The sequence below is a fragment of the Vulpes vulpes genome, chromosome 3, assembly GCF_048418805.1.
Source record: "Vulpes vulpes isolate BD-2025 chromosome 3, VulVul3, whole genome shotgun sequence".
NCBI lineage: Eukaryota > Metazoa > Chordata > Mammalia > Carnivora > Canidae > Vulpes > Vulpes vulpes.
Window position 1 is genome coordinate 114,530,646 of NC_132782.1, and position 26,066 is coordinate 114,556,711.

General features: G+C 66.7%; 2 protein-coding genes across 2 annotated transcripts in view; one reads left to right on the top strand and one right to left on the bottom strand.

Annotated features, from left to right (window-relative positions):
- The first annotated feature begins 4,318 nt into the window (after nucleotides 1–4,318).
- On the top strand, nucleotides 4,319–5,879 carry LOC112909106 (tryptase). The gene is made up of 5 exons (XM_025984920.2): nucleotides 4,319–4,514; nucleotides 4,657–4,828; nucleotides 4,945–5,210; nucleotides 5,323–5,486; nucleotides 5,557–5,879. Exons 1-5 carry the CDS (start codon nucleotides 4,454–4,456, stop codon nucleotides 5,719–5,721), a joined length of 828 nt encoding a protein of 275 aa, XP_025840705.1. The 5' UTR covers nucleotides 4,319–4,453; the 3' UTR covers nucleotides 5,722–5,879.
- A 3,178-nt stretch (nucleotides 5,880–9,057) lies between these two features.
- CACNA1H (calcium voltage-gated channel subunit alpha1 H) overlaps nucleotides 9,058–26,066 on the bottom strand; it is a 49,846-nt gene continuing 32,837 nt past the window's right edge. Inside the window, exons 10-35 of the mRNA XM_072754194.1 lie at nucleotides 25,215–25,657; nucleotides 23,648–23,799; nucleotides 22,808–22,993; nucleotides 22,198–22,315; nucleotides 21,822–21,977; nucleotides 21,526–21,616; nucleotides 21,179–21,387; nucleotides 19,813–20,223; nucleotides 19,288–19,388; nucleotides 19,018–19,141; nucleotides 18,864–18,932; nucleotides 18,573–18,757; nucleotides 18,160–18,286; nucleotides 17,877–18,002; nucleotides 17,583–17,672; nucleotides 17,132–17,354; nucleotides 16,598–16,615; nucleotides 15,151–15,302; nucleotides 14,388–14,497; nucleotides 14,090–14,223; nucleotides 13,887–13,957; nucleotides 12,950–13,028; nucleotides 11,876–11,997; nucleotides 11,312–11,729; nucleotides 11,042–11,205; nucleotides 9,058–10,849 (exon numbers count right to left, since the gene is read on the bottom strand). Of these exons, the coding sequence (XP_072610295.1) occupies nucleotides 9,845–10,849; nucleotides 11,042–11,205; nucleotides 11,312–11,729; nucleotides 11,876–11,997; nucleotides 12,950–13,028; nucleotides 13,887–13,957; nucleotides 14,090–14,223; nucleotides 14,388–14,497; nucleotides 15,151–15,302; nucleotides 16,598–16,615; nucleotides 17,132–17,354; nucleotides 17,583–17,672; nucleotides 17,877–18,002; nucleotides 18,160–18,286; nucleotides 18,573–18,757; nucleotides 18,864–18,932; nucleotides 19,018–19,141; nucleotides 19,288–19,388; nucleotides 19,813–20,223; nucleotides 21,179–21,387; nucleotides 21,526–21,616; nucleotides 21,822–21,977; nucleotides 22,198–22,315; nucleotides 22,808–22,993; nucleotides 23,648–23,799; nucleotides 25,215–25,657 (5,084 nt within the window). The 3' untranslated portion in view covers nucleotides 9,058–9,844. The remainder of the gene's footprint in view (nucleotides 10,850–11,041; nucleotides 11,206–11,311; nucleotides 11,730–11,875; nucleotides 11,998–12,949; nucleotides 13,029–13,886; nucleotides 13,958–14,089; nucleotides 14,224–14,387; nucleotides 14,498–15,150; nucleotides 15,303–16,597; nucleotides 16,616–17,131; nucleotides 17,355–17,582; nucleotides 17,673–17,876; nucleotides 18,003–18,159; nucleotides 18,287–18,572; nucleotides 18,758–18,863; nucleotides 18,933–19,017; nucleotides 19,142–19,287; nucleotides 19,389–19,812; nucleotides 20,224–21,178; nucleotides 21,388–21,525; nucleotides 21,617–21,821; nucleotides 21,978–22,197; nucleotides 22,316–22,807; nucleotides 22,994–23,647; nucleotides 23,800–25,214; nucleotides 25,658–26,066) is intronic.

Genomic DNA, 26,066 nt, shown 5'->3' on the forward strand with positions numbered 1-26,066 from the left:
CCCAGGCACAGGCCCCAGGGGTGCACTGCGTGTTGGCGGTCGTCTGGGGGTAGGTGTGTGCAGGTGTGTGCAGGTGTGGGCAGGTGAGGGCAGGTGGGGGCAGGTGGGGGCAGATGGGGGCAGGTGAGGGCAGGTGGAGGCAGGTGGAGGCAGGTGTGGGCAGGTGGGGGCAGATGTGGGCGGGGCCCGCCCTCAGGAGAGGCCTAGGGCTCCCGCTAGGTTGCCCCGATGCCAATATCTAAGCACTTTTTAAAACATAGAAAACAATTTTTTTCCCGCTCTTCTGGAGACTCTCTTCGAGTTTTCTGTTTGCTGTTTAATGTCTGACTCGCGGGCTCGGGGACCCCCATAGAGTGAGCACAGACCCCAGGGGCGCGGGGCGGGCTAGGCCTGGGAGGGCGGGGCCAGGTCTCCCCTCGCGGCGCCGCCCGCCCCGCCCCCTCCGTGGCCCCGCCCCTCACCACAGCCCCGCCCCTCACCGCAGCCCCGCCCTCACCGCAGCCCCGCCCCCTCAGTGGCCCCCGCCCCTCCCGCGGCCCCGCCCCTCGATGTGCCGCGTGCCCCCAGCCCTGGAATCCCTCACCCCGGGGCACAGGCCGCTCCCGCTGGCCTGCAGGGGTGCATATCCCGCCCTCCCATGGGCGGCTGCAGGGGAGGGCGGCCTCTTTTGGCTGCCGCCTTGCTTTCCTTCTCTCTCAAATGAATAAATAAAACCTTAAAAATGTTTTTTAAGTGTCCAAATCCATTTGAGTTGGACAAATGTATACAATCAAGTAACCGCCACCATAATCGGTTTAGACCACGTCCCGTGTCTCCTGAGCGTCCCCTCCTGTCCAGGGACAGCCAGCACCCTCCACACCCCTGGGGGGGAAGGGGCAGGATAGGCCCCCAAGGGAGGGGGGAGGAGGGGCTGAGGATCGGCTCCGCGGGCGTGGCCTCCCCCTGTACCCCCCCCCCGGCCCCCCCCCGTGGATGCTGCTGGCAGTACAGACCCAAGGTGACCTGTGGACAAACCCACGTTGTTTTCGCCTCCCTCAGGCAGGGGGGTGGGGATCCATGCCCCCTCTTCCAGGAAGCCCTCCCCGGGTTCCCATAGCCCTCACCACACATCAGATGGGCCCAGCTCCCAGCTAGCCGGGCCGCCCATTCCTAACGGTCCTCCGCGTGGCCAGGGCCTCATGACCCAGCGGATTAGGGGTCCTGGGAGGGGCTGACCTTGCCTGCACCCGCCTCACCACCCCCACCCCGCAGAAACTCCAAACGCGTCTGTGTGGCCCTTCACCGGCTCTGTGGGCTCTGTAACACCGAGCTGCTTCTGTCCCCTTTGATGGAGAGCAAACTGCAGCATGGGGAGTGCTGTTCTGGCCCGCATGCCCCCTCCCCTGCCCTGGGGATGCCCTGCTGGCCGGGTGGCGCCTCCTGGCACCCAGTGCATGTGGGTCAGGTGGGCCTAAGTGGTGGCCCCCGGGGGGAGCCCTCCCCCACGCCCCGATCCTCACACTAGCTGCTCCTTTGGCCCCGACCGCTCCTGGTCCAAGCTGGGCTCACCTGCATCTGGGAACAGGAGTAGGGCAGGGTGGTTGTGGTTGTCAGGGACTCGGGGCCACCTCTGCTCACCCCCGCCCTGCTGCCCTCCCTGGCCCCAGGCCTCTGGAGTCTGCAGCTCTGCGCTGGACCCTCCCCAGCCCCATCCCCACTGAGCCTTTCTTCCTGAAATGCCCCTCCCCCACTTCATCCAGCCTGAGGCCCACACAGGCTGAGGAAAGTTCTGCAGGTCATCACCCCAACAAGGGACCGTAATTACCCGGGGGTGGGAGGGAAAAGGAGGAAGGAAGATGGATTTCTTGTGTTTTTGCCTTAAGGTGTCTGTATCCATCTAGAGCGGGAATGTGCTCCCTTGTAATTGGAAATAACTTCCAGGGCCTCCTGGAGCGTCTGCCTTCAGCTCAGGGCATGACCCCCGGTCCGGGGATGGAGTCCCCGCATGGAGCCTGCTTCTCCCTCTGCCTGTGTCTCTGCCTCTCTCTGTGTGTCTCTCAGGAATAAATAATTAAAATCTTTAAAAAAAAAAAAAGAACTTCTGGATTAAGAGGGAAAAGGAGCAGCCTGTTCAGTGGGCAGGCTCAGAGCGCGGGATGGTGCAGAGCCGGGCCGGTCTCCCTCACTGGGCTGCGGGGGCTGAGGAACAGCCTGGAGGGGCAAAGGTGGAGCTCCCGCCTCAGGGGCCTAGAGTCTCACCTGACTTGGAGCTGGGTTCTAGAAGGATTCGAGTTGAGGCCTATGTGTCCACATGGATGAATAATCATTAAATCTCTGTCCAGAAACACAAAGACCTCCAACTTTAAAAAGGGGACAAAACAGCTTTCAGCCACTGTGAAAAAAAATAAAGTGTACGTGCATTCATTTAGATGAAAAATCTCCAAATGATGAAGGGAAGCCAAGAACTCTAGTCGACAGAGGAGGCCGGCGCTGCCGGAGGAGACAAGCCGCTGACCGCGGGGCACCTCCCCCAAGGCCACCCACCAGGAATCTTTGCTCCACCAAAACTCTGCCCGGGCCGGTGTGGCAGGGGTCACTGCTCTGAGGACACTGAGGACAATTCTTCACTCCTCCGCCCCCCGGTGCTCGAAGGTCATGCAGGAGCCCCCAAGGGAGGTCCACCCAGAAGCCCCCACGTGTCTCCTCTGAGTGGGTTCCCATTCAGAACCCCCCCCCCCCCACCGCGTTGGCTGCAAGTCCCTCCTTGTCTCTGCTTCATCAGAAAGGAGCCCCATCCCACATTGGCCTCTCCGCTCCCCTGTCGCCACTGTCCTGACGCAAGGCACTCTCAGCTCTTGACCTCTGAATCCCACAGTGGATGCAGACGTGGGAGGCGATGTGTCACAAGCCAAGTGTAGTCGTGATGCGGGATACATAGCATAGAACATGTGAGGGGGACGTGGTGCAAGAGATGTATTATTCGCTACATTATGGTGGGAAAAGCACAAAAGAGACTCAATGTTCAATGTATTTTTTAATTTTAAATTTTTAAAAAATTTTAAGTACGCTTCACACCCAACAACATGGGGCTTGAACTCACAACCCTGAGATTAAGAGCGGCACGCTCCGCCCATGGCACCAGCCAGGCACCCCCAGACGCTCTACTGTTGAAGTCCTTGTAACAGCATCCTTCTGCTGCTCCAGTTTGAAGGTTGGGCTCATCTCATTTCTGGGGGAGCTGAAAGCGTTGTGGTGTTGGTCAGTGGTGTGAGGGGGGGTGCAAGGCCCCAGGGGGCATCCGTCAAGGTGAGCGTGAGGCCAAACGCCCCACCTTCCACGTGGGTGCGCGGTGTCAGCGGGGAGGAGGTCAAGGGGAAGAGCGGCGGTGCCGCATCTCAGCCCCATCACCGTGCCTGGGCCACCCTACAAACACCTTCTCAATGGTCAGAGAACCGACATCTAGGGACAGACAAACTAACCTCAAATCTGGAGAGGATGAGGACTGAGCGTGGACCACCTGGGACAGATGCTGCAGGGGCCACCCAGAGCCAGGCTGGTGTCCAGGCAGGGTGGGGCACAGCAAGGCTCCCTAGAAGAGGGGCCACTCCATGTCAGGGGGGGTGCAGGGGGCCCAGGGTCTGTGAGGGAGGACATGGGCTGGAGGCCCGGTGACCAGGAGGCCCAGGGGAGAGGGAGGAGGTGGGTGGAGGCACGAGTGGGGTGGGGGCCCAGCCCTGGCCACGGAGCCCAGTGGGGGCAGCGTCCAGGGGGCCAGCACCGGCCATTCATGTTATCTCATTGTCACGTGCATCCGCCCCTTCCTCTGCTGAGAGCCCTCAGACTGCGCGTCCTTCACAAGGCGCAGATGCAATCGGGGGCATTGCTCAGTAGCACCCAGGGGTGGGCATTGTGGGGTCCCCAAGGAATCGGGCCTGCCATGTCGGCCCCCTGGGAGGAGGGTGCGGAGAAGTGGGCAGTGTGAGCATTGGCAGGGGGTGCTGTCCCTGGGGGCTCCCCTGCCCTCGCAGCGTGCCCCCCCCCCCCCGCCCCCGTGAACTTCTCTGAGGGAGACAGCACAGGGAGACATCTTAGCCATCCAGAGCCCGAGGCCATGCCCGCCCTCCTCGGGGGGTGGCGGGTCCTCTGCTTGGCCGGACGCCCACCCTTGGGGCCCGGCAGACACCCAGACGGGCATCCGGGTGGTGGGGACGCAGGTCACGGGAGCGCCTTCATGTGAATCATCCTCTTCCTCCACTCTGGATTGGAGGCCAGCAGGCTCCTCCCCACCCCCACCCAGCGGCCTGGCAGGATAAGTGGGCGGGGGAGAGCAGCTGGGCTCAGACAGCAGTGGTCTCAGCCAAGGTGAGCCCTCTGCCCCAAGCCCCAATCCAGGGCACCGACCCCTGACCCCAGGGGACCCACTCCATCTGCAGACCCCAGCCTGGCCCCGCTGCTCCCCCACTGCTCCTTTCAGATGCCCAGTCTGCTGGTGCTGGCGCTGGCCCTCCTGGGGAGCCTGGTCCCCGTGTACCCTGGTGAGTCCTGGCCGTGGGCTGCCCTGCCCCTGCCCCCTCTTCCCACACCCCCAGCGATGATTGGGGGGCTGGGTTCGGGGAAGCACAGGGGGCGCTGAGCCCAGGCCAGGCTATGTCCATCCTAACGGCGCTTCACCCCCAGCTCCTGGCCAGGCGCTGCAGCGAGTGGGCATCGTAGGGGGGCGGGAGGCCCCTGGGAGCAAGTGGCCCTGGCAGGTGAGCCTGAGACTCAAAGGCCAGTACTGGAGGCACATCTGCGGGGGCTCCCTCATCCACCCGCAGTGGGTGCTGACTGCTGCCCACTGTGTGGGACCGTGAGTGGCCAGGCGGGGGCTGGGTGAGGGTGCTGTGGGGCGGGCGGGGGCTCCAGCCCCTCCCCCGGGGGTCCAGTGGCCTGCTCAGCCCCCTGAGTGGGCGCCTCTCTCTCCAGGAACGTTGTGTGTCCTGAAGAAATCAGGGTTCAGCTCAGGAAGCAGCACCTCTACTACCAGGACCACCTGCTGCCCGTCAACCGGATCGTCATGCACCCCAACTACTACACACCCGAGAACGGGGCAGACATCGCCCTGCTGGAGCTCGAGGACCCTGTGAACATCTCCGCCCACGTCCAGCCGGTCACCCTGCCACCCGCCGTGCAGACCTTCCCCACGGGGACGCCATGCTGGGTGACGGGCTGGGGTGATGTGCACAGTGGAAGTGAGCACGAGGGGCGGCTGGAGGGCAGGGTGAGCCGACCCCCTCTGTGAGCCCCTGGATGGCCAGGCCGGGCCGGCTCCCCTCCTGATGTGCCACCTGCCTCTCCCCGCAGCACCCCTGCCGCCGCCCTTCCCCCTGAAGCAGGTCAAGGTCCCCATCGTGGAGAACAGCATGTGTGACGTGCAATACCACCTGGGCCTCAGCACGGGGGACGGCGTACGGATTGTCCGCGAGGACATGCTGTGCGCTGGCAACAGCAAGAGCGACTCCTGCCAGGTGGGCACCCCCGCCCTGCCCCGGCCCCCGCTGCCCGGGCCCCGGCCACCCTGACCCTCCCACTCCCCAGGGCGACTCTGGAGGGCCGCTGGTCTGCAGGGTGAGGGGCGTCTGGCTGCAGGCGGGCGTGGTCAGCTGGGGAGACGGCTGCGCTCAGCCCAACAGGCCCGGCATCTACACCCGTGTCGCCTACTACCTGGACTGGATCCACCAGTACGTCCCCAAGGAGCCCTGAGCCCAGGCCCCAGGCCGCCCGGGTTGGTGGGGAAGCCGGCCTCCACGGTGCCTCACCCCTGCCCCCCAGCCCGGGCACCGCCATTCTCCCCCTGTCCCCGTGGCTGTCCCTGGAGCCCGCCGTGGGTGCCCACCCTCATTAAAGTGCATGGAAGCAGACGTGGTTGTGGCCTGACTCTGCCTGTGCGGGTCACGGGGCAGAGGGGAGGGGTCCAGGCACCGTCACAGGGGCCCCAGGCCCCGAGCACGGGGTGGGTGGTGTTGCTGAGGTGCCCCCTGCCCAGCCCCTGGGACCGGGGCCAGTTCTCGGCTCATGGCTTGTGTCTCTTGAGTGACAAGCGTTTGGGACAGAGGCAGCAACGGTGATGGTGACGGGGTTCAGATGGGGCATGACCCCTATGCCCCCACCCCCTCCGCGCTGACACTGCGCACCCATGCGGGTGCGTTTGCCCTCAGGCTCACTCTGGCTGAGTGTAATCAGGTGTGGTCCCCCTGGACCCTTGCTCCCCCCCTCCCCCCGCCCAGGGCAGTGTGTGTCAAGGTCGCGCTGCTCCTGCCTGAGCCTGTCGTCCGCGGCCACGGGGCCCCCCCGGGCTGCCCGCCTTCAGGGACTCAGGACCAGGTGGCCGCGGCCGTTCCCGTGTCCGCGGCGTGTGCTGGGGGCGCTGCTGAGGTCCGGGGTGCACACGTCCTCCACTGTACAGGCGAGGCTGTGCACAGGGCTGCCCGCAGCTGCCCGCGGTGGGGAGAGCACCCTTTCTACCCCGCCCTGCAGTCCTCGTGCTGACGGGCCACGGGCGGTGGTGCCTCAGCAAGTGTACGGTTTCTGAGGTTTGAGGAGAGGAGCCCCCTGCGGAGCTGTTGCACTTCGGGGCCCTTGTCCACACGAGCTCAGGCTCCTGGTGGCCGTGCGGCCCTCCTCGTGGAGCCTGGGCTCCTGCCCCACGCGAACCCCCACCCCCGGGCTGCCCTACCCTCCAGGCCCCGGGAGTGAGGGTCTCTGGGCGCAAAGCGTCCCCAGCAGCAGAGTCTCCGTTCATCCGCGGGTCCTTCTGTAAAGCAGGGTGCTAACCTTGGTCACTGGAAGGGCGTCCTGCTGGGCCCCCTGCTCTGTGCACACGGTCGTGTGCATGAACCTACCGACAACCAGAGCAACACCGTCTTAGGGGGAGTTTCTGGGCTCTTCAGGCCAGGAAGAGCTTTCTAGATCCATCTTCCCCTCTCCCCTCCCAGTCGTCAGACGCGAAGATCCACATTTAATCTACCGAGGCTCTGGGAACCATCTCTGTCCTTAGCAGGGGAGCCCCTGGAATGATCCACCAGGGTCCTCCTCCAGCGCTGACTGTTCCTGCAGCTGCCCGGGGGGGGGGGGGGGCAGGGATGGAGGGGGGCCAGGAGCCATCCCGGTCACAGGCAGGCCGTGGGGCCTGGGGCCGCTTGGTCTGATGCCCGCAAAGCCCTCACTCCGGTGGAGCAGCAGGGACGGAGGTGCCCACCCTCCTCCTTTTCCCGTTTCAGCTTCCATTTATTGAACTACTGCCGTGATACCTGCACAACCTAAGCCCGTGAAGGAGAACCTGGCATCTCCCTCCTTCCTCCCGTCTTGCCCCCTCCGGGTCAGGCCGCCGCCCATGGGGCCGCCTCCCTCCATCCCCAGCCACAGGGACGTACACTTACAGGGTTTTAAAAAAACATTTACGTATTTGAGAGAGAGCGAGCATGAGCGGGGGCGGGGGGGGGGAGAGACTCTGCGTCGAGCACAGAGCCCGACGTGGGACTCGATCTCACGACCCTGAGATCACCACCGGAGTCAGAACCAAGAGAGGGTGCCCAGCTGAACGCGACCCCAGGTGCCCTGACACTTAGGCCTTCTTTCCAGCTGGTTGTGCAGGGACCGGCCAAGGGAGGAGATCCCGAAGGGAAGCCCCGGGTTCCCCAAGGGGGGAGGCGGACCCCCTGCTGCCCCTCGATGCCCTGGGAGCCAAGGAATGCAGCCCAGCTTGGCCAGCGGCAGGTGAGGACAGTGGGCACAGCCTCCCTTCGGGGAGCTCAGGCCCCTCTGGGGGGAATGGGCTGACCAGAGGGGCCCTGGGGTCAAGGTCTCCAGCAGGCTGGCCGGGTCCTCCGGGGAAGTCACCATGTTGTCCAGGTGACGGGTCAGCCCCTGGGAGCTGAGTGCGGGTGCCCGGGCAGGGAGAAGGGTCCCCACAGGTGGAGGATGGAGCCAGGTGGGCGAGGGCCTGAAGTCCCGGCTGTGGGGACACAGGGCAGCACGGGACTCCTCCCCTGCCCTGCCCCCCGGGGCGGGCGACATCAGGCACCCGGGCTCCAGGAGGGGCGGCCTGGGCGGAACTCTGCTGCCCCCCAGCCGTGCGGCCAGCGTGGGCTCAGCGAAGGCCCAGAGCCGGTGCTGCTGCCACCGTCCTCCAGCAGGACAGTTACCGGCCACGCTCCACACAGGTGCTGGGGGGGGGGTGTCTGAGCCCCGAGAAGCCACATCCTTGCCAGGCAGCGACCCGGGCCTTGGTTTCCCCGCATCTAAGGGGGGGACCCCTCCCACCTGGCCTGTGATTTGGAGCCGGACAGGGAGCCAGGGGGTCAAGTGCAGGCAAAGCCAGCCCCTCCCAGGGCCCCTAATCAGCTGGGTCATGAGGCCCTGGTCACACGGAGGACAGTTAGGAAGGGGCAGCCCTGAGCCGGGCAGCTGGGAGCGGTGCCCATCTGATGTGTGGTGAGGGCTACGGGAACCCGGGGAGGGCTTCCTGGAAGAGGGAGCACCGTCCCTGCCCCCCACTGGAGAACCACAGGTCTCCTTGGGTCTGCAGTGTCAGTTGGCAGCAAGCATGGGGGGCAGGGGGAGGTGACACCCACACAGCCTGACCCTTAGCCCCTCCTCCCCGCCCCTCCTGCACAGCAGCGTATGGGCCACCCCAGGCCGCGGCCTCACAGGGCGCAGGGTAGCCCCCCAGCCCCGCAGGGCACACGTCACGAACCCAGTGAGGGGCTGGGGTCACTTTCCCTGCCATTCGTGGAGCCAGAGCCCCTCATGGACAGCCCGGCCCGGTCCCAGGGGCGCTACGGGCCCAGAGGGAGTAGGGGGAGGCTGGGGCTGAGATGAGTGGCCCCGAGGCCCCTGCCAGGGTCAGAGCAGAGGTACGGGGATGGGGGGCACCCCCCAGAGCCCTAGGTGGACGGTCCCGCCTCAGCGGCTGTCCCCGCGGGCCCCCGCTCTGCCCCCCGCACCACCCCTGCCGGGAGTCCCGGCAAACACTCGCCCAGCCCCGCTCTCGGGCTGCCATGCGGGGTCCCACCCCCCTGCCGCCACTCATCCAATGCGTTTCTTAAATAAGTTAACATTTATTCCGTTTTGCTTTGCCCCCCACCCCTGCTTCCCCCTCCCTTAAGAAGCCGGATTTCCCGTTATCAGATTATTGCAACATTTAACCTGAATTAATAAAAGAAACGTACACGGAACGCAGGGGCGTCGGCAGACACTGCTCACCTGGCCCGCGAGGGGCCGCTGGCAGAGGCGGGGGCTTATTGCATGGACCCCACTCCCCCGCAGTGCGGGCGTTTCTGGAATACCTAGGACAGAACAGTGGGGCGTGGGCCCGCGGGGGACCGAGACGGTGACGAAGAGTGTGGGGGGGCAGACAGGTGAGGAGTGAGTGACGTGAGCATGGCGGTGTTGGCCTTGGGGTGAGGCCGCCACCTGGGAGGGCACAGGTGGCCCCAAGCACGTGTTCCTTAGAAAAGCAGGCGTGAGAATGGGGCTTTGCTGGGCAGCCTCGGACTTCCTCCTTCCGGTCTTCCTGGTCTTCGTGGCGGGGATGCAGCTGCTGTCGGGGGACCGCTGACCAAGTGCGGGCGTGGCCGCAGACCATGGTGGCGAAACTTGGAAAAACCCAAACCTGAATCCACTGGATGTAGGCTGGACATAGGTTCGCAGGCCGAGGGGCGCGTCTCCACTCTACTTTGCCCAGACCCTGCGTCTGCCGGGCGGCTCCCCGCTTCTCCTCTGCACCGGGCCCAGAGCTGGGGTCCACGCGCAGCCTTGCCCGGGCCGTCACCCCGCTGGGTGCACCCCAGCCCCGCTGCTGAAACCTGCAGCACTGCGCCCTGAGCTACACTGGCCTGTCCACACGGTCACCTGGGGCGGGGCTGGCTGGGGGAGACCCTGCTTTCTTTGGGGGGCTCTGGAGGACTCTGAGGTGCAGCCCCCGTCCTTTCTCTGTGGGGTCACTGGAGGGCACGAGAGGCTCCATTTTATGGGGTTCAGGAGGCGCCGTGGCCCCTGAAAAGGAAGCTCTGGGTTCTGGGGCCACGCCGTGGCCACCTTCCAAAAACAGGTCTCCGCCAGGGCCCCCCTTGTCCGGCGGCTCAAAGGCGAAGTTGGGGACGGTCAGGTGTTCTGCGCGGCAGGGGGCCTGGGCCCGCCGGTCGCCCTTGGCGGCAGGGTCCACCCCAGCCCCCTCCACGGGCTCGAGGGAGTCCCTGTGCAGCGGGGCCTCGCAGGACGGGGTTCGCCGCCGCAGAGTGGTGGTGCTGCCCTCTGCCGCTGGGGGCCGGGCTGCACCCTCGTCCTCCCCAGGGGGCTCAATGGAGATGCAGGGGGGGCTCATCTTCTTCTTCCTGCGTGCCCCCAAGGCTGGCTCGGCCTCTGGGGCACAGCCCTTCACCTCCCTGGTCTCCGCGTGGTCCCCTCCCCCCGGCTCCCTGGAGGGCCGCCTCTGCTCCTCGGTCTGGCTGGGCGGGTCCAGGAAGCCCTGAGCATCCACGCCGTAGAACCTGCGCAGGTCGGGGTCGCCGGCCCCCAGGCCTCGGGCAGCAGGCGAGGCGGAGGGGCTTCGGGCCGAGCTGGTGATGTGGCTGACCTCTTCGTCGGCAGGATCCGGGGTGTCGGCCTCCTCCCCGCTGGGGGCCAGGGCCCTGCTGGAGACGCAGCGCTGCCCGCAGGTGTGCTTGCAGGTGCGGACGCTGGCGGGCCGCGGGGAGCGGGGCGGGGACCGTAGGGAGGCCCCCAGGGATGCCTGCCTCATCGAGGTCTTCCCACCAGGCTCCCCCCAGCCTGGGCCGCCGTCCCTGGGGCCATCCGTGTGCCCTTCCAGCGAGTCGGTGAGCGTGGGCTCCTGCAGGGATAACCCGGGATCCGATGAGGAAGACAGCCGGGAAACCCCTCCCCAGGTAGGCCGCGGAGCAGGCCGAGACGCAGCTGGGAGCCACTGGTGGGGACTCTGCCCCAGCCCCATCCGGGGGGCAGGTGCTCAGGAAGCCCCAGGGGGCCCCCAGGCCTGGGCTGCAGGGCTGGGCACTTCTCCTACCTGTCTGCAGAGCAGCCGGCTGAGGCTGGGGGAGCGGGCTGCGCCCCGAGGGGACAGGGCACGGAGGCTGTCGCTGTCCCTGGCTGGAGAGAGCGTGGCCGCTGAGGGGACCTGGAGAGCCGTGCAGGACTCCACGGGCGGGGAATGTGCAGAGGTCACCGGGCCTGGGCAGGAAAGCGAGCACCCTGCAGCTGCCATCCTCCCACCTGAGGCCTGCCTGCCCCCCGCCCGCCCCCCCCCCGACAGCCCCAGCCCCCTGAGGACCCGTACCAGAGGCAGCTATGCCTGAGCACGTCTCCGCGTCTGCTTCCCGCAGTGGGCGGGGGTGCGGGGCCGAGGCGGGCGCCACGGGCCGGAACATGTAGCTGTCGTTGGGCAGGGACAGCATCCTGGACACGGACACCTTGCGCACAACCAGGAGGCCAGGGGTGTCTGGGCTCGGTGGGGCCTCGGGCCTGGGGCAGGCAGGGGGGTCCTGCGCCACCTCCAGTTCCAGCTCGGCGTCTAGCTCGGCGTCCTCGCGGGCCTCCTTGTTGCTCTCCTCCAGGTGCTTCATGAGCACGGCCACCACCACGTTGACCAGCACGAACTGGGCCACCAACACGAAGGTGACGAAGTAGATGGGGGAGATGGCGGGCAGGTAGCTGAGGCAGTGCTTGTCCTCCCGGGCACATTCGCGCAGCGTGTCCTGCGGGGGGGGGGGGGTGGCTGGAGGACGGTGCTGGGGTGCCTCTCCCCCCTTCCTCCCCCCATACGGGGCACCCTGCCCCCTCCCCCCACCCTATATCAGGTACCCCCCTCCGCCCGGGTGGTGCCCCCTCCCGGGGCCGCTACCTTCATGATCCCATTCCAGTTGTCCCCCGTGGACACGCGGAACAGTGTGAGGAAGGCCATGCCAAAGTTGGAGAAGGTGGCGTGCCGGCTGAGGCCCTCGCAGGGGTTGTCCTCACTGCACTCTGCCAGGGAGACCCTCGCCCGGTCAGCCCACATGCAGGGACACTGCTGACCCACACGGGCCCTGTGCTCCCGGGGAGGAGATGGTGGCGTGTTGGGTAGTTTGGGGGCCTGGCCTCTACGGGGACGCGTCCTTTCAGGATGGGGTGGGGGCGGGGGTAGGACTGCTCCTTTCCGGCTGCGGAGGCTGCCTCTGGGCACAGCCCGGAGCCCGGCCCTCAGCCCTGGGACTGAGGTGGACACGGCTCCATGGGTGCACCGGCCAAGCCCCAGCAGATGGCTCCCACGCGGCCCAGGCCTGCCTGTGGGTCCACACGCCCTCAGGCTCAGCGGCAGGTCAGGGCTGCCCTGGAGCGGGAGGCACCCTGCACCCTGGCCCCGGGGCCAGGACTCGTCAGGCTTGGGGTCACGGGCACCTGCTGCTGAGGCCTAGGAGGCCCTTGGGGTGGACCTGAGCTGGGACGCCCCCTCCCGGACAGGCCCATGCTGGGGACTCCTGAAGCCACCCCAGTTCTCTCCGGTGCTCAGGGGAGCCCACCAGGACTGGGCTGTCACAGGAAATCCCCACCTGCTCCTGCGCACGTGTACCAGAGCCTTGGGCCTGAGGGACGAGGGAGACGGTGACAAGAAGGGATGCGTGGCAGTTAGGGTGCCCCGGGGGCCTCACGAGCTCAGGGACACACGTGTGCTTGTGTGTGTACTTCCTGTGCTCACGTGTGGCTGTCCCCCTGGCTGGCCTGAGCCCGTGTGTGTGTGCCTGCGTGTCCCACGTCAGGCATCGTGCTTCTGGCCGCCGTGCATGTCCACGCTATGTGCTGGGCAGGGCTGTCAGGGCCGGGTGACGCCGAGGCCCGAGGTGTGCAGCCCATCTGCCTGGCCGGGGCCCCGTGTCTCCCTGGGGCCCAAGAGCCTCGTACGTGTGGGCGAGGCGTGGGCGAGGCTGCGCATACTCACCGAGCCTCCCAAACAGCTCCACCCCCAAGGCAGCATAGATAAAAAACAGGAGCATGAAAAGTAGGCCGAGGTTCCCTACCTACACGGGAGAAGAAGCAGAGCGAGGTCAGGGGCCGCCGCTGCCCCCCCCCACCCCCCGCCGGCCAGGCTCCCGGAGGCTGCCCTCGGACCTGTCCCTGACCCACTGCTCCCGGCCCTGGAGCTCTGGGGCCCCCAGGGGCTCCCGTTCCCACTGGACAGACGCCCAAGCCCCTCATCAGCCTCTGACCCCCGCCCCGCCCCCTGGACCCAGGTCCCCAGCCTCAGGGACCCCCGCCCACCCCCCACTTGTGGGCAGCACATCCTGCCAGCACTGCCCAGGCCACCCTGGCTTCTCAGGCCTCCCAGCACCTGTCTACTCACCCCCGTCACCCCAACATGAGCTACAGGGGTTGCTGGGGGTGGGGTGAGCGAGCCCCTGGACAGGAATGTGCTGGGCTAAGAGCGCTGGGTGTACAGACAGGTGGACATGGGGTTGGGGGTGATGGATGGATAGCAAGGGGGTTGTTGGCAGAGGGACCGGGCACAGCACAGGGGGATCGTGAGTCTCCTTCAGCTGAAGAGGACACAGAGGGTTCAGGTCGGGGCCGTAAGCACAGGGAGGCAGATGCGGGGCCTGCGGCCACACGGGATGCCCGGCTGTGGGCCCCTGAACTCACACGACCCCTGTGGGCAGCCTCCTCTGCCCACTGCCTCCGGAAGTGGACTGGGGGGGGCACTGGTTCCAGCCCTCCCTGGGCACCCGGCCCTACTCTCCATGGCACAGCTGAAGAACTCCCCGCACGCACAGACCGATTACCGTGGTTTTGGCAAGATGGCGGGGTACACGAGCAAGTGGGTGACCAAGTGCTCCGGGGGCATCTGCGGCGGCCCCCTCGGCCCTAGGGTGCTGACCTACCTGTGGCAGGGCTTGAACCACCGTGTCCAGCAGGGCCCGCATGCCTGTGGCCATCTTGAGCAGCTTCAGAACTAAGGCCAGAAGCTGAGCGTCAGCAGAGGCCGCCTGACCCTCTCGCTCCCATTCCCACACGGTCCCCCGGTGGACGCCGCGGGGGGAGCTGAGGAAGGACGGGGCCCGGGAAAGCACAGGCGGGCGCCTACCTCGGGCGATGCGGAGCACGCGCATGATGCGGATGATGGTGGGATTGATGGGCAGAGCCGCGTTCATCTCGATCTCCTCCAGCGTGATGCCCATGATGGACAGCAGCACGATGGCCAGGTCCAGCTGGTTCCACCTGCGGCGGGTGGGCGGCAGGCTCAGCGCCTCCTCGCACCCCTGGCACATCCCACACAGCGAACCAGCGGCGACCCCCCCCCCTCAGGCCTCAGGCGGGGCCGGAGGCTGGCGGGGGAGACCCCGCCTGAGGGTCCTCCAGGTTCCGGGGCCCGCCCCACACACCTGTCCTTGAAGAACCTCCGGAACCCAAAAGCCACGAGCTTCAGCACGGCCTCAAACACGAAGACGATGGTGAACACGTAGTTGCAGTACTTGAGAGCCTCATCCAGCGACTGCGAGCAGAGCATCAGGCTGCGGACACTCCCAGCCCGCCTGCCTCTCCCCTATGCGCCCTGCCTCGGCGGGACAGGACTGCTGCTACACGCAGGGCCATGCCAGGTCGCCAGGCGGGACCCGGAGGCACCCTCGGGTGGGGGGCGTCTGCCCCACCCAGACCCCCGGCCCGGCTGAGCAGCTGTCTGAAGGCTGTTACCCTGAGACACTCCCTTCCACTGCGGGGGAGAAGGGGCGCCCCTTCGTCAAAAACTGATGGAGACACAGGCATAACGTGACAAATAAAAAGCTGACCACCTTCCCCCCGGCCGTCTCCTGCCCTGCGCGCTCCTGGGCAGCCAGACCCACAGATGTTCCTACAGCCTGTGTTTCCAGGCTGAACCGCTGTGTTTGTATGGGGGGGCCCTCCGGGGCAGGCGGCCCTGGGAGTTTCAATCAGTTTTAAAAAAAGGACTCCTTGCTCAAACCACATCTCCACACCCTGCAAACGCCAGCAAGGGCTTGGACCAGGCGGCAGACCCAGGAGCCCCCAGCTCTGATTCAGGCCACCCCGCTGAGTGCCAGATCCCACCTATGGCCCTCCTGGGGCTTGTGTCCCCACCACCCATCCTGGAGGCAGGGAGGGCGGGCATCTCCAGGCACCGAGCCCCACCTTGGGCTGGTTGTAGTGTTCCATGGACATGGTGATGACGTTGACGCCAATGATAAAGGTGATGAAGAGGTCAAGGTAGTGGCTGGTGCACAGCGAGTGGATGGAGCGGCGGGTAGGTGAGTAGTCGGCGTAGTAGGGCCGGCGCTGGGCCTCTGCAGGGAGAGGGTGACCGTGAGCTGGTGCGGGGCGCTGCCGGCGCCCTCGTGGCACTGGGACATCCCTGGTGGTCTGTCAAGGGGCTGCAGCGTGGGGACCACAGGGGGAGGGCCCTGGGCTCAGGCACAGGGCGTTTGCATGAGCCTGGAGGAAAGAATTTCTCCCAGGAAGGGAGAAAGGGGGAGGTAAGAAGTGGCTCCCTGGGCCTCTGGCCCCTGCGGGAGTCCGGGGAGGAGGGGTTCTCAGGAGCAGGTCTCCATTGGGTCTTCTGGGGACCCTGAGCCCAGGGCAGGCCCTAGGAGTATGCCTGGTGGCTAAGACCCCCCTCACTCTGGGCCCTGCTTGGTCCCCACCCTGCAGGGAGCTCCTAGGCTGGCCTTTGTGGTCTGCTCTCCTGAGCTCATGTCAAGGTGTTAGGTGAAGACTAAGCAGATGGAGGCCTTCCCGGTGGCAGGGCCAGTCCCGTCCCCCGCTCAGCTGTCGCAGGGCAGAGTGGCCTGCCCCCTGCTCCATCTCGGTCTACACACGAGCTGCCCCCAGTCACCAGGCCCGGAGTGTCTCCCCTCCTTGTCCGCTGAGGGGCCAGTGGCCACCGCCTGTTGTCTGGGCCCTGCTGGACCTCTGGCCCATCTGAGGTTGATGACCGTGTCCTGCGTCCCCCAGGACCTCTGCCTGCACTACATGTTCTGTCTGCAGTAACCCTTTAGGGCTCGTCAACGTCCAGCGGGTGAAGGCATGGCCGCCATCACAAACATGGGAACGCACCCGGGCCCCAGAGCCCCATGTAGGCAGTGGCTGCCCCGGCTGGCTGCCCGAGGCCTGGGAGAGCAGGGGCTGATGAGAACCGAGCCCACCCTGGGGCCCTCATGCCCCCTGGGCCGGCGTGCAGTCACTAAACAGCCTGGCTCAGCTTGCAAAGCCCAAGGCTGGCAGCCAGTCAGCTCAGGCCAGTGCCGAGGATGTGGAGCAGCCACAAACCGGCAGGCGTCCCAGGATGCATCAGAGCAGCAGCCATGCATGCAGCCCGACAGGGGGACATCCCCAAGCTTGGCAGCAGCGGCGCACACACCTGGCAGGTGAGCCAACAAGTCCTCTTCCTTCCCACCGACGCCTGGCGCCCACCCTGTGCCCACCTAGTAACAGGCGCCAGCAGGCCTGGCAGCGGCCTGCCACGTCCACCCCTCCCTTTGGCAGCCACGGAGGAACCGAGGCCGGGCCAGCCCACAGCCCCATGCACTGGCTGGCGGAAGCAGGGGCACTAAGGCATGCAGGGCAGGGGGTGGGCAGATACCTGGGCTGGGGAAAGTGCCTGGAAAGACAAGGAGATGGTCTGAGCTGGCCTCGGTGGGGTGGGGCAAAAATACTCCACACGGGGCGGGGTGGGTGGGGACACTGAGCAGGCCCCTTGCTCGCCCCCAAGCTGGCTGGGACATCCCTACGACCCTGTCTGACTCTGATGGCTCTGCTTGCTCTTCCCATGGTCTGAGAACTCACGGGCTGAAACTGCCCTACAGCGATGGGTGGTGAAAATCGGGGGTCTCATTGACGGCCTGTGGCGCTTGGAAGGGGACCCCTACCTCCTGCCACACTGCCTCCCCCACCCTGGCCCCGCCTCGGGAGGCTCCCAGCCCCTGGGCAGGCCCGGGCATGACGGGCAAAGCGCAGGGCCACCTGGGAGGGGCTGGGAGGCGGAGGTCCTGCCCGGGCGCCCGCCACCCCCGCGTGGGAAGGAGACCAGGGCCGGGAGGCCGCCTCTCAGCTGGACCCGACCCCACAGGCACGGGGCTCGCACAGGTGAAGCAGCCGCTCGCGCGCTGGTACCGACCCGCCACCGCCGCCACCGGGAGCGCCTTACTCCTGCGTTTTCTCTCCAGGCGCCGCTGCCGCTTCTCCTCCCGCCGCCGCGCCTCCTCGGCCTCCTGGTGCTGCCGGCACTTGTGGAAGTTCTCCACCACGACGCCCACAAACATGTTGAGGACAAAGAAGCTGACGATGAGCAGGAAGGAGATGAAGTAGAGCAGCATCCAGGGGTTGTGGTTGGGCACAGGCTGCGGCACACAAGGGGCACGTGGGTCCCGGTCCTCCCGACGGCTCCTCCTCCCAAGGACAGCACATGCGCTCCAGGCTCAGTGGAGGGGCCAGGCGCTGGCCAGCACATCATCCCCCAAGATGCCTGGAAACGCTGAGGCTGAAAACAGCCCCTGGGGAGAGGCTCCAAGACCACCCAGAGGGCAGTAGGCTCCACCTGGGAGGCCGGGGCTGCCCGCGCCCCATACCTGCTGATCTATGCCCACGGCGTCCAGCCCGTCGTACATGATGTTCACCCAGCCGTCCTTGGATGACAGCACGAACAGTGACATCAGAGCCTGCAGGGCCAGATCCAGGACGGTCACCGCAGCCCTGCCCCAGCCCAGGCACCCAGGGGTCCCCACACCCCACCACCCATGCACTCCAGCTCTAGGCCTGACCAGCACAGCCATGCTGGGCCAGGAGGAGCCGAGGCTAGGGGGGCACCGGGCACCTGCCACCCCCTCCCCCCTCCTGCCTCCCTGATCGCCCACCCCGCCCACCTGGCCCAGGTTGTCGAAGTTGTACTTGCGCCGCACCCAGCGGTAGTGCGCCGCCTGGCACTCGGCCTTGGTGGAGATGTTCCTGGTGTCGTTGCCTTCGCAGTAATAAAACTTCCCCTTGAAGAGCTGACCAGAGCGCAGAGGTCACCCCACAGGGCCGGTTCTGCGCCCCCGGTCCCCCAGACCCGTCCCCGCACGACCCTCTCCAGGATGCAGTGGCACCGACTGCTGACTACAGACCACCGGCCACAGCCGGGCCCCCGCAGACAAGCAGGGCGCGCACCTGTACCCCCAGGATGCCGAAGATGATGAAGAAGGCGCAGCAGATGAGGACGATGTTCCCGATGGGCCTCAGCGATGATATCAGAGTCTCCACCACCAGCTTGAGGCCCGGAGCTCGGCTGATGACCCTGCACGTGGGGCCCGACCCTGATCTGGCTGCCAGGCCCCCGCCCCCTGCCCCCTGCCTCCTGACTGCAGCCCGCGTCTGGCCCCACCCCGCCGCCCCATCGGCCCCGCCCACTCCAGCATCGCCCCGCCTACCTGCCCCCACCCACCCGATGGCCCCGCCCACACCGGGCCACTGCACCGCCCACTTCAGTCTGCCCCGCCCCTGCCCTATGGCCCCGCCCACTGGGCCAATGGCCCCGCCCCTGCCCACTGGCCCCGCCCCACCGGCCCGCAGGCCCCGCCCACCTCAGGGGCCGCAGCGTCCGCAGCAAGCGCAGCACGCGCAGGATGCCCAGGATCTTGGCGCCCCCGGCCGAAGCCATGGCCACGATGATGTCGACCAGGGACACCAGCACCAGCAGCCCATCCAGCACGTTCCAGCTGCTCTGCAGGTAGGCGTGGTCGCCAGAGACCAGGCCCAGGGCCACCACCTGGGAGCGCAGAGGAGGAGCCCAGGTGGGGGAGCAGCACAGCCAGGTATGGGGGTGGGTGGGGAAGCTGCTGGGTGGGATGGCGTCCTCCCAGGCCTGCAGGTACCTTCACCATCATCTCTGCCACGAAGATCGCCGTGAAGATGTAGTTGGACACGCTGAGGAAGACGCGCTCCTGCAAGCACAGGCGGTGGGCGGCTGGCCGCGCCCCTCAACCCCGCACCCGCACCCCCACCCCCTGGCCGGGAAGGGCGCCTCACGGTGCTGCCCGGGTCGATGTCTGGCCTCTCGAGGGCGATGGTGATGCAGTTGAGGAAGATGAAGACCAGGACCACGTGATCAAACATCTTGTGAGCGATGATCTTCTGGCAGGAGACCCGGAACCTGGACAGTGTGGGGGGAGGCGCCGTGAGATGGGGGGCGGCCCTCTGGGGATGCTCACCACGTGGTGGGGGGTGCAAGGATCGGCGGGGGGGGGGCGCTGAGGTTCGGGTCGGCTCCAAGGGCCCCCTACCCGGTGAGCCCCTCACCTGTTCTGCGGAGAGAAGAGGTACAGGGCCCAGGGCTCGCGGCTGTGGCACCATGCAGGCTTGTAGGGCTCCAGGACCTTGTGCAGACGCAGGCAGCAACTCTAGGGAGGGAGGGGGCAGGTCCACAGGGCCCCTCCTGGCCAGGCCAGGCCAGCCCCTGGGCTCCCAGGCCTCATCCTCCGCACCCGAGCACCGAGAGCCCCTCACTGGGAGCCCACGCCCCTGTAGCTGACCCCCACCCTGCAGAACTGCTCTGGCCTCAGTGGGTGCCTCTGCCTCACCCTCCTGCTCCTCTGAGGGTCTCCCTGCTGGCGGCTCAGAACCACCCCTCAGCTGGAGGCCAGGTGCCCCCTGGGGAGAATCTGCTCCCAGGCTCCCTGTGCACAAGCGAAGGCCAGGCCACTGTGTCAGGTGCTGCTCGGCCTCCCCTCCCCCGTGGGGCACAGAGCCCCCCACCAGTCAGGTGCCCCGAGTCCCTGCCTCAGGGTTGGCTTTGGGGAGGCATGGGGTTGGGCCCCCACTCACGTCCTCCACGTCATCGTCGAAGTCAGCCGGATCCTCCTTGTGGCTGTCGATGCGCAGGAAGAACTCCGTGGGCAGGGCCAGGACCTGCCCGTTGCACTCCTGAAACTTGGTGGGCGCCAGCGCGGCCGGGCGAGGAGGCCGCGGGTCCAGCGTGCTGCGGGGGTCCAGGGACTCGGCGCGCCGCAGCGGGACGGGGCGTGTCCCGGGGGAGGCCCCAGCCCCGGGCCTGCCGTCCTCAGCCTCCTCGTCTGTGCTACCCTTGCCCTCCCCGGACAGCAGAGACTCACGCTCCCCGCACTGGCTCCGGCGCTTGAGGCTGGGGGCGCGGCCCAGGCTGTTCCAGCTTGAGCGCCGGCTGCTCCAGGCACTGCTGGGGCCCCACTGGGCACAGGGTGAGCTTCGGAGGCTGGACTGTGGTGGGGGGAGGAGTGAGCAGGGCCAGCCCCCCAAGTCCCCCCAAACATCTGGGCACCCGGCCACGGGCCCTTCCTGACCGGTGGCATTACTATTAGCGCCATGGGTGGCGTCTGCACGTGAGCCTCCTCCTTTACCGGGCAGTGACCCCACTGGGCAGTGGCCAGCGACACCGCATTTCCGCCGCACAAGGAGCGAGTGTGTCCGGAGGGCAGACGCAGGTGCTTGTGCACCAGCCCGGGGCCAACAGGCCAGGCGCCCTCACACCCCCGCCCAGAGCAGCTCCTCGGTGGCAGCCTCTGGGACACACACAGCTGTGTCTCAGGAGGGACAGAGAGATGGGGATTCACCTCTAGGCCCCCCCCTCCCTGCTCACTCCCCCTCCTGGTGCCGGGACGGCCGCATGCATCTGGGTGCTACGCTGCCCAACTGTGCAGCTTCTCGGGTACGGATGCGCGTCTGTCCCCACGCTCCGCCTGGACTCTGCTGTGTCCATACCTGCCCCCCCAGTACCCCGCCTGCCGCCGTCCAGAAGCAGCACTGGGCTGGCAGCTAGGGAGGTGTTTCCTGGGCGTGCACGGAAAGCCCCGTGGCTCCGGCTCTGGGGGACGCCCGTCTGGCTTCTGTCGTGTGTCCCCTTTCTGCTGTCCCTTTTGTTTCTCCTTTGATGTACGCTTTGCTCTGCCAGCTTTTATCTTTTATTTCAATTCAGAAGATAAACTCCCTGCCTGACACTCTACCGGAGAGGAGAGGGGTGCCCCGCATTCCCATCTCTGGTCAACTCACACTCCTTCCACGAGAGCAGCCTCTCCTGGCTCCGTTTATAGGAAGACAGAGCGCTTGCCTCCTCCGCTCAGGGACAGGGATTTGTGGGCTATGACTGGGGGGGTGTGCGGGACCCACGCTCGTCCTTGGGACAGGCCACAGGACCCAGACAGGGAAGGGTGCCTACCAGCGACTTCTGGTCACCCAGCTGGGGGTCCACAGAGCTGCTGCTGCCACGCCGCGAGTCCAGGAGGCTGGGGGCCGCGTCCAGGTGTGGGGAGCTCTTTGGGGTGGGCATGGGCGTGGCCGCCGTGTGCATGATGAGGGGAGGGGGCAGGCTGCCTCGGCCCTCCAAGTGCCCATTGGGGGTCACTGCCAATGAGTACATCTTCATCTCTGGACAGACAAGCTGGTGGTGACCTGCGGGGCTTCCAGGAAGGGAATGTGCCCACCCAAGAGCCTGCCCACGGAGTCCCAGCTGTGCCAGGGCAGGGTGGGCAGCACCACCGCTGGCCCCACCACCCAGATACTCACCTGTGGCCCGGAGATCTCGGAACTTGTCAAAATCTTCCTCCAAGTGGGTGGATGTCTTGTCTTCATCCGTGTCGGATCTGTTGGCGTCACCCTGCGCCCCACAGAGCAGAAGGCACGTCTGAGACTCCCCTCAGGTGGGAGCCATCTGCGCCAGGCACCCGCACGTGGACTCCCCAGGGAGGGCTGGGCCGGCGCAGAGGCAGGCATGACCACAAAGTCACGACCAGGGGCACAGGTGCAGTGGCTGGAGGAGGGAGGAGGGGGACCATAATGGTCTGGGCAGGATCATCCCTCACCTCCGCCTGGAAGCCCTCCACCAGGATGGCCACCAGCAGATTGAAGAGTACGTAGTTGCCAAAGGTCATCAGCGCCACGAAGTAGAGGGCGGCCCAGGAGGAGGTAGAGGCCATGCCGTTGTAGAGGACGACATTCCAGTCCTCCTGGGTGAGGATCTGCGGAGGGGCAATGAGGCAGAGCATGCCCAGACCAGGAGGGAGGGGTGCTGGCCAGCCCGGGGTGGCAGGGGCTCTGCACAGCCTCCCCACCACCCTTCACAGCCCCTCCACTGCTCTGGCCTCACACAGGCCAGGGCCTGCTCCAGGGCTGCCTTGAGCAGGACGGCTGTTCTCCTGGGGACCATCACTCCCCCCGGGACGCTCACCCAGGTGTTACCTGGAACACGGTGACGATGGCCCACAGCAGGGAGTCGAAGTTCTTCCTGTCGGGGATCGTGTCTCCGGTGTCTGTTGTCAGGCTGAACTTGCAGCCAAACAGGTGCATGCCCAGGATGCTGAAGGCAGGGCAGGAGTGCGTGAGTTTAGGGAGGGGTGCGGGGAGGCGGGCAGCAGGTGAAGCCCCGCGTGGTCACCCCTGCACCCAGGGACTGCTCTCCATCCTTCCCCACTGGCCTGGCCGCCAGCCTTCCGGCGTACCGGGGCCTCCCTCCTGGTGCCCATGGCCCAGCGGTTTCCAAATCACAGGTGGGTAGACCGAGGCTGGGTGGGAGGGGCCTGGGGCATCTGTCTCACTCAGCTGCTTGGGCTGCCCTCCCCGCCCCAGCCCATCCTTGAGGCTTGACCCCAGGCCAGGCCGCCCGATGGCGGGCACTGTGCACGTACCAGGTGAAGGCTATGGACCTGGGCCTGGCTGCCCCACCCCTTCTCTGCTCTCCTCTGGGCACAGTCCCTGATCCCCCCACCTGGAGGCTCCTGCCCCCCCCCCAAGCCCAGAAGCATGGGGCGGCACCACAGGGAGGCTGGTGTGCAGCGAGGCAGGCGGCCACCTAAAGATGAAGATGAAGAGCATGAGCAGCATGCAGAAGGTGGCCACGTTGTCCATGGTCTTCATGAGCACCACCAGCTGCCGCCGCAGCGCCGGCATGAAGCGCACCAGCTTCAGCACCCGCAGCAGCCGAAAGGTCCGCAGCACCGACAGGCCACCGTCCGCCTGCCCGATGATCTCCCAGACGCTGTGGGCCGGGGCGGGGGTCAGCGGGGCCTGTTCTCCGACCACGGGTCCCGCGGCCTTCCTTCGCCCCGTGGCCGAGCAGAGGTGCGGCTGCATCCAGGCGCCCAGGGAGCTGGAGGGCTGTGGCGGTGTCGCCCAAGCCACCCACCTAACTGCCGTCCCCCAGAAGCTGCCGGAACTCGGGCTCTAGCCTGGTCAGCTTCTCTGCCCAGGGCTGGCCCCGTCCTGTGCCTTTCACACGGTGCCTCCCCACTCCCCGGGGGACCCCCGGACTCCCGAGGGCCCTGCCTCCTTGGGGGAAGGTTAACCCAGACCCTCCCACTCCTTTCTGCATGGACTTGGCTGCAGCAGACGCCCCACAGGTGAGCTGGCCTTCCTCGCAGAGGTGAGGCCTAAGTGACCTCCAGCCGGACGGCCAAGTGCCCACTCTGCTCCTGCAGGGCACAGCTGCACTACGTTCTAGAAACATCTGTGAGGTGCAGCGGACTGCACGGAGCTGACAGCGCCGGCGGGGAGGGACTTGGTCCTAGGGAGGGGACGCTGCCCATGACATCCTGTCGGAGCCTTCCTCTGACAGGGCCTCAGCTCTCGGGGGGTGGGGGGTGAGACAGGAGCTCCCAAGCCCCTGCGGCCCAGGCGGGGGACGGGGCACCACCTGATGACCACGATGATGCCATCGAAGATGTTGTAGGGGTTGCGGATGTAGCCCAGTGGACCACAGGCCAGCAGCTTCAGCAGCATCTCCAGGGCAAACATGCTGGTGAACACGATGTTGCTAATCTCCAGGGCACTGGTCAGCTCGTCGGGCTGCGGGCGGCAGGGAGGCCGTCAGGGTGCCCCCGCGGCTCCCCCACCGCCATGCCCCCCCGGAGTTCAAGAGCAGCTGAGTCCACCTCGAGGGAGCAGCTCAAAAATCCCCTAACTGGCCGCTGTCTTCAGGAGGACAAGGCCCACAGCCTGCCCGGCCTGCCCACCTGGCTGTCCCCAGCTCCCCGGGCCTGCTGGACGTTGCCACCAGTGCGACCGCGCACCGGAACCAGGGCTGGCCATGGGAACAGGGCGCGGAGCACCTGCCCCAGGGTTCCAGGGCAGGCATGGGGGAGCACGGGGTGCAGATCTGATGCACTTCCCTGGACCCCGGCAGCCTCACCCACCCCTTCTTGCTGGCGGAAGGCTCCAGAAGCCTTCTTTCTGGGGATGTGCTGACTCACCTGTGTGTGTGTATGCCTGCACATCTATGTCTGAGTGTACACCTGGGCTAGTAGTGTAAACACTCCCACGTATGCATGCCTACACGTTTACCAACACGTGACCTTGTGTGCACGCACGTGTGTGCCTGTCCATGTGCATGCATGTCCATGAGCACACCTGCACTAGTGTAAATAACCCTACGTGTGCACACACAAGTGCATGTCCATGTGCACACACCAGAGCATGTGCGCCTACATACAAGCTGTATGTGTAGTACGTGTGCTCCCACTTGTGTCGGTAAGCCTTGAACATGTGCACACGCATACTCGTGTGTATGTGCGCAGGGGCTCTTCCCTACCAGGGAATCCCTGCCCTGATGCCTCAATGCCCCTGCCTGAGCTGCCCTCCCCCCCACCCCCCAAGGCCGGCTGAAGGCCACCGCTGCTTGGATTTTTCCCAAATTGTTCCACAATCAAATCCCTTACATGGCCGGAAAAGCCCCAACAGTGGGGCACGAGGAACTCCCATTTGGTCACCACGGGTGACCCAGCCTGGTTCCTGGAGAGGCCCCCTCTCCTGGCCTAACCTAGCTGCTGCCCTTTCTGCTCCAGGGCAGGGGCCAAGGACAGCCAGCGTGCACAGGAGACCACTTCCGCGGTGGCTGGGGGGCCAGACACGGCCCCACCCCCTCCTCCTGGGGGCCACCCCACACTCTGACCCTTGGCGGCCACCAAGGAGCATCCCAGCAGGCACGGCCAGTGGTCCTGGCTCACGTCAGGGGAGCCCCCCCAACCCCGCGAGAGCTGAGCCCTGGCCGTCCCATCCTCAGCACAGCCACCGGCTGGCTGGCGGATGCCCTTGACCCTGCTGCCCCCGGGCCTGCGGTGGCCTCCTGGGACCCCAGAACCTCCACACGGGAACCACTTGGTACCCGACAGGGACCCAGCCCCGGCAGGAGACGGGAGCGTCTGAGCTCCAACGGCGTCCCTGGCCCCTCCGCGGCCCCACGGGAGGACCAGCCCCGCACCCACCTGCTCGTGGTACTCCACGCCCATGCTCAGCGTGTTGGTGAGGATGGCCACCATGATGCCGCGGTTGAAGTACTTGCTGTCCACAATGCGGCACAGCTTGGCGCTGAAGGTGGCCCACACGTGGCCCAGCCCGCCCTGCTGGCCTGGGGCCGCCCGCCGCTGTGCCCGCTGCCGCGTGCTGCCCTGGCCGGCTGTGTCCGTCGCCGGGGCAGGCTGCATAGGGTCGCGGCGGTCCCCCTGCCGCACGTCCTGCGTGAACTCGTAGACCGCGTTGCCTTCCGAGCCTCCGCTCTCGGAGTCGCTGAGCTCGAAGTTGGCGTCCTCCAGCGTGCTGGCACAATATGGGCAGTTCTTCAGCTCGCACGTCAGCGTGCCCGCCTGGGGGCTAGGCAGGGAGCAGGGCACGCTCAGGCCCGACAGGCGGCTGGGAGCCTGGCCCAGTCCTGCAGGAACAGGGGCACAGGCAGGGTCAGGCTGCGAGCGCGGGGCCCTGCTGGGGGCAGCGCAGTGCACACGCCCACCCGGGAGCCACCCTACGCGGCTTCCTCGCGCGAGACTCCGGAGCCTGAGCTGTGTCTCACACCAACGGCAACGCCGTGGCTCCGGGGCCGCACAGAGCAGGCCGCGCCACGGCCCGCCGCCCACCCGCTCCTGGGGGTGGCGTGGGACAGTGCACGCGCAGGCCCTGCGTGCTCCAATGCGCCCTGGCCGCACACCCGCGCACACCCACCCCCCCAGGAGGCCTCCTGTCTGCACGAGACCCAGTGCCCAGTGTCCCTCCGAGGTGGGGGGAGCTAGGCCCCAGGTGGGAGAGGCTGAGTGTCTCAGGTGACCCCTGGCCCCTCTCCCCGA

Coding starts and splice junctions, on each gene's coding strand:
- LOC112909106 (XM_025984920.2), top strand. CDS start 4,454: ATGCCCAGTCTGCTGGTGCTGGCGCTGGCCCTCCTGGGGAGCCTGGTC. Junction 4,515..4,656: donor CCTGGTCCCCGTGTACCCTG/GTGAGTCCTGGC, acceptor CTTCACCCCCAG/CTCCTGGCCAGGCGCTGCAG. Junction 5,487..5,556: donor GCAAGAGCGACTCCTGCCAG/GTGGGCACCCCC, acceptor CCCACTCCCCAG/GGCGACTCTGGAGGGCCGCT.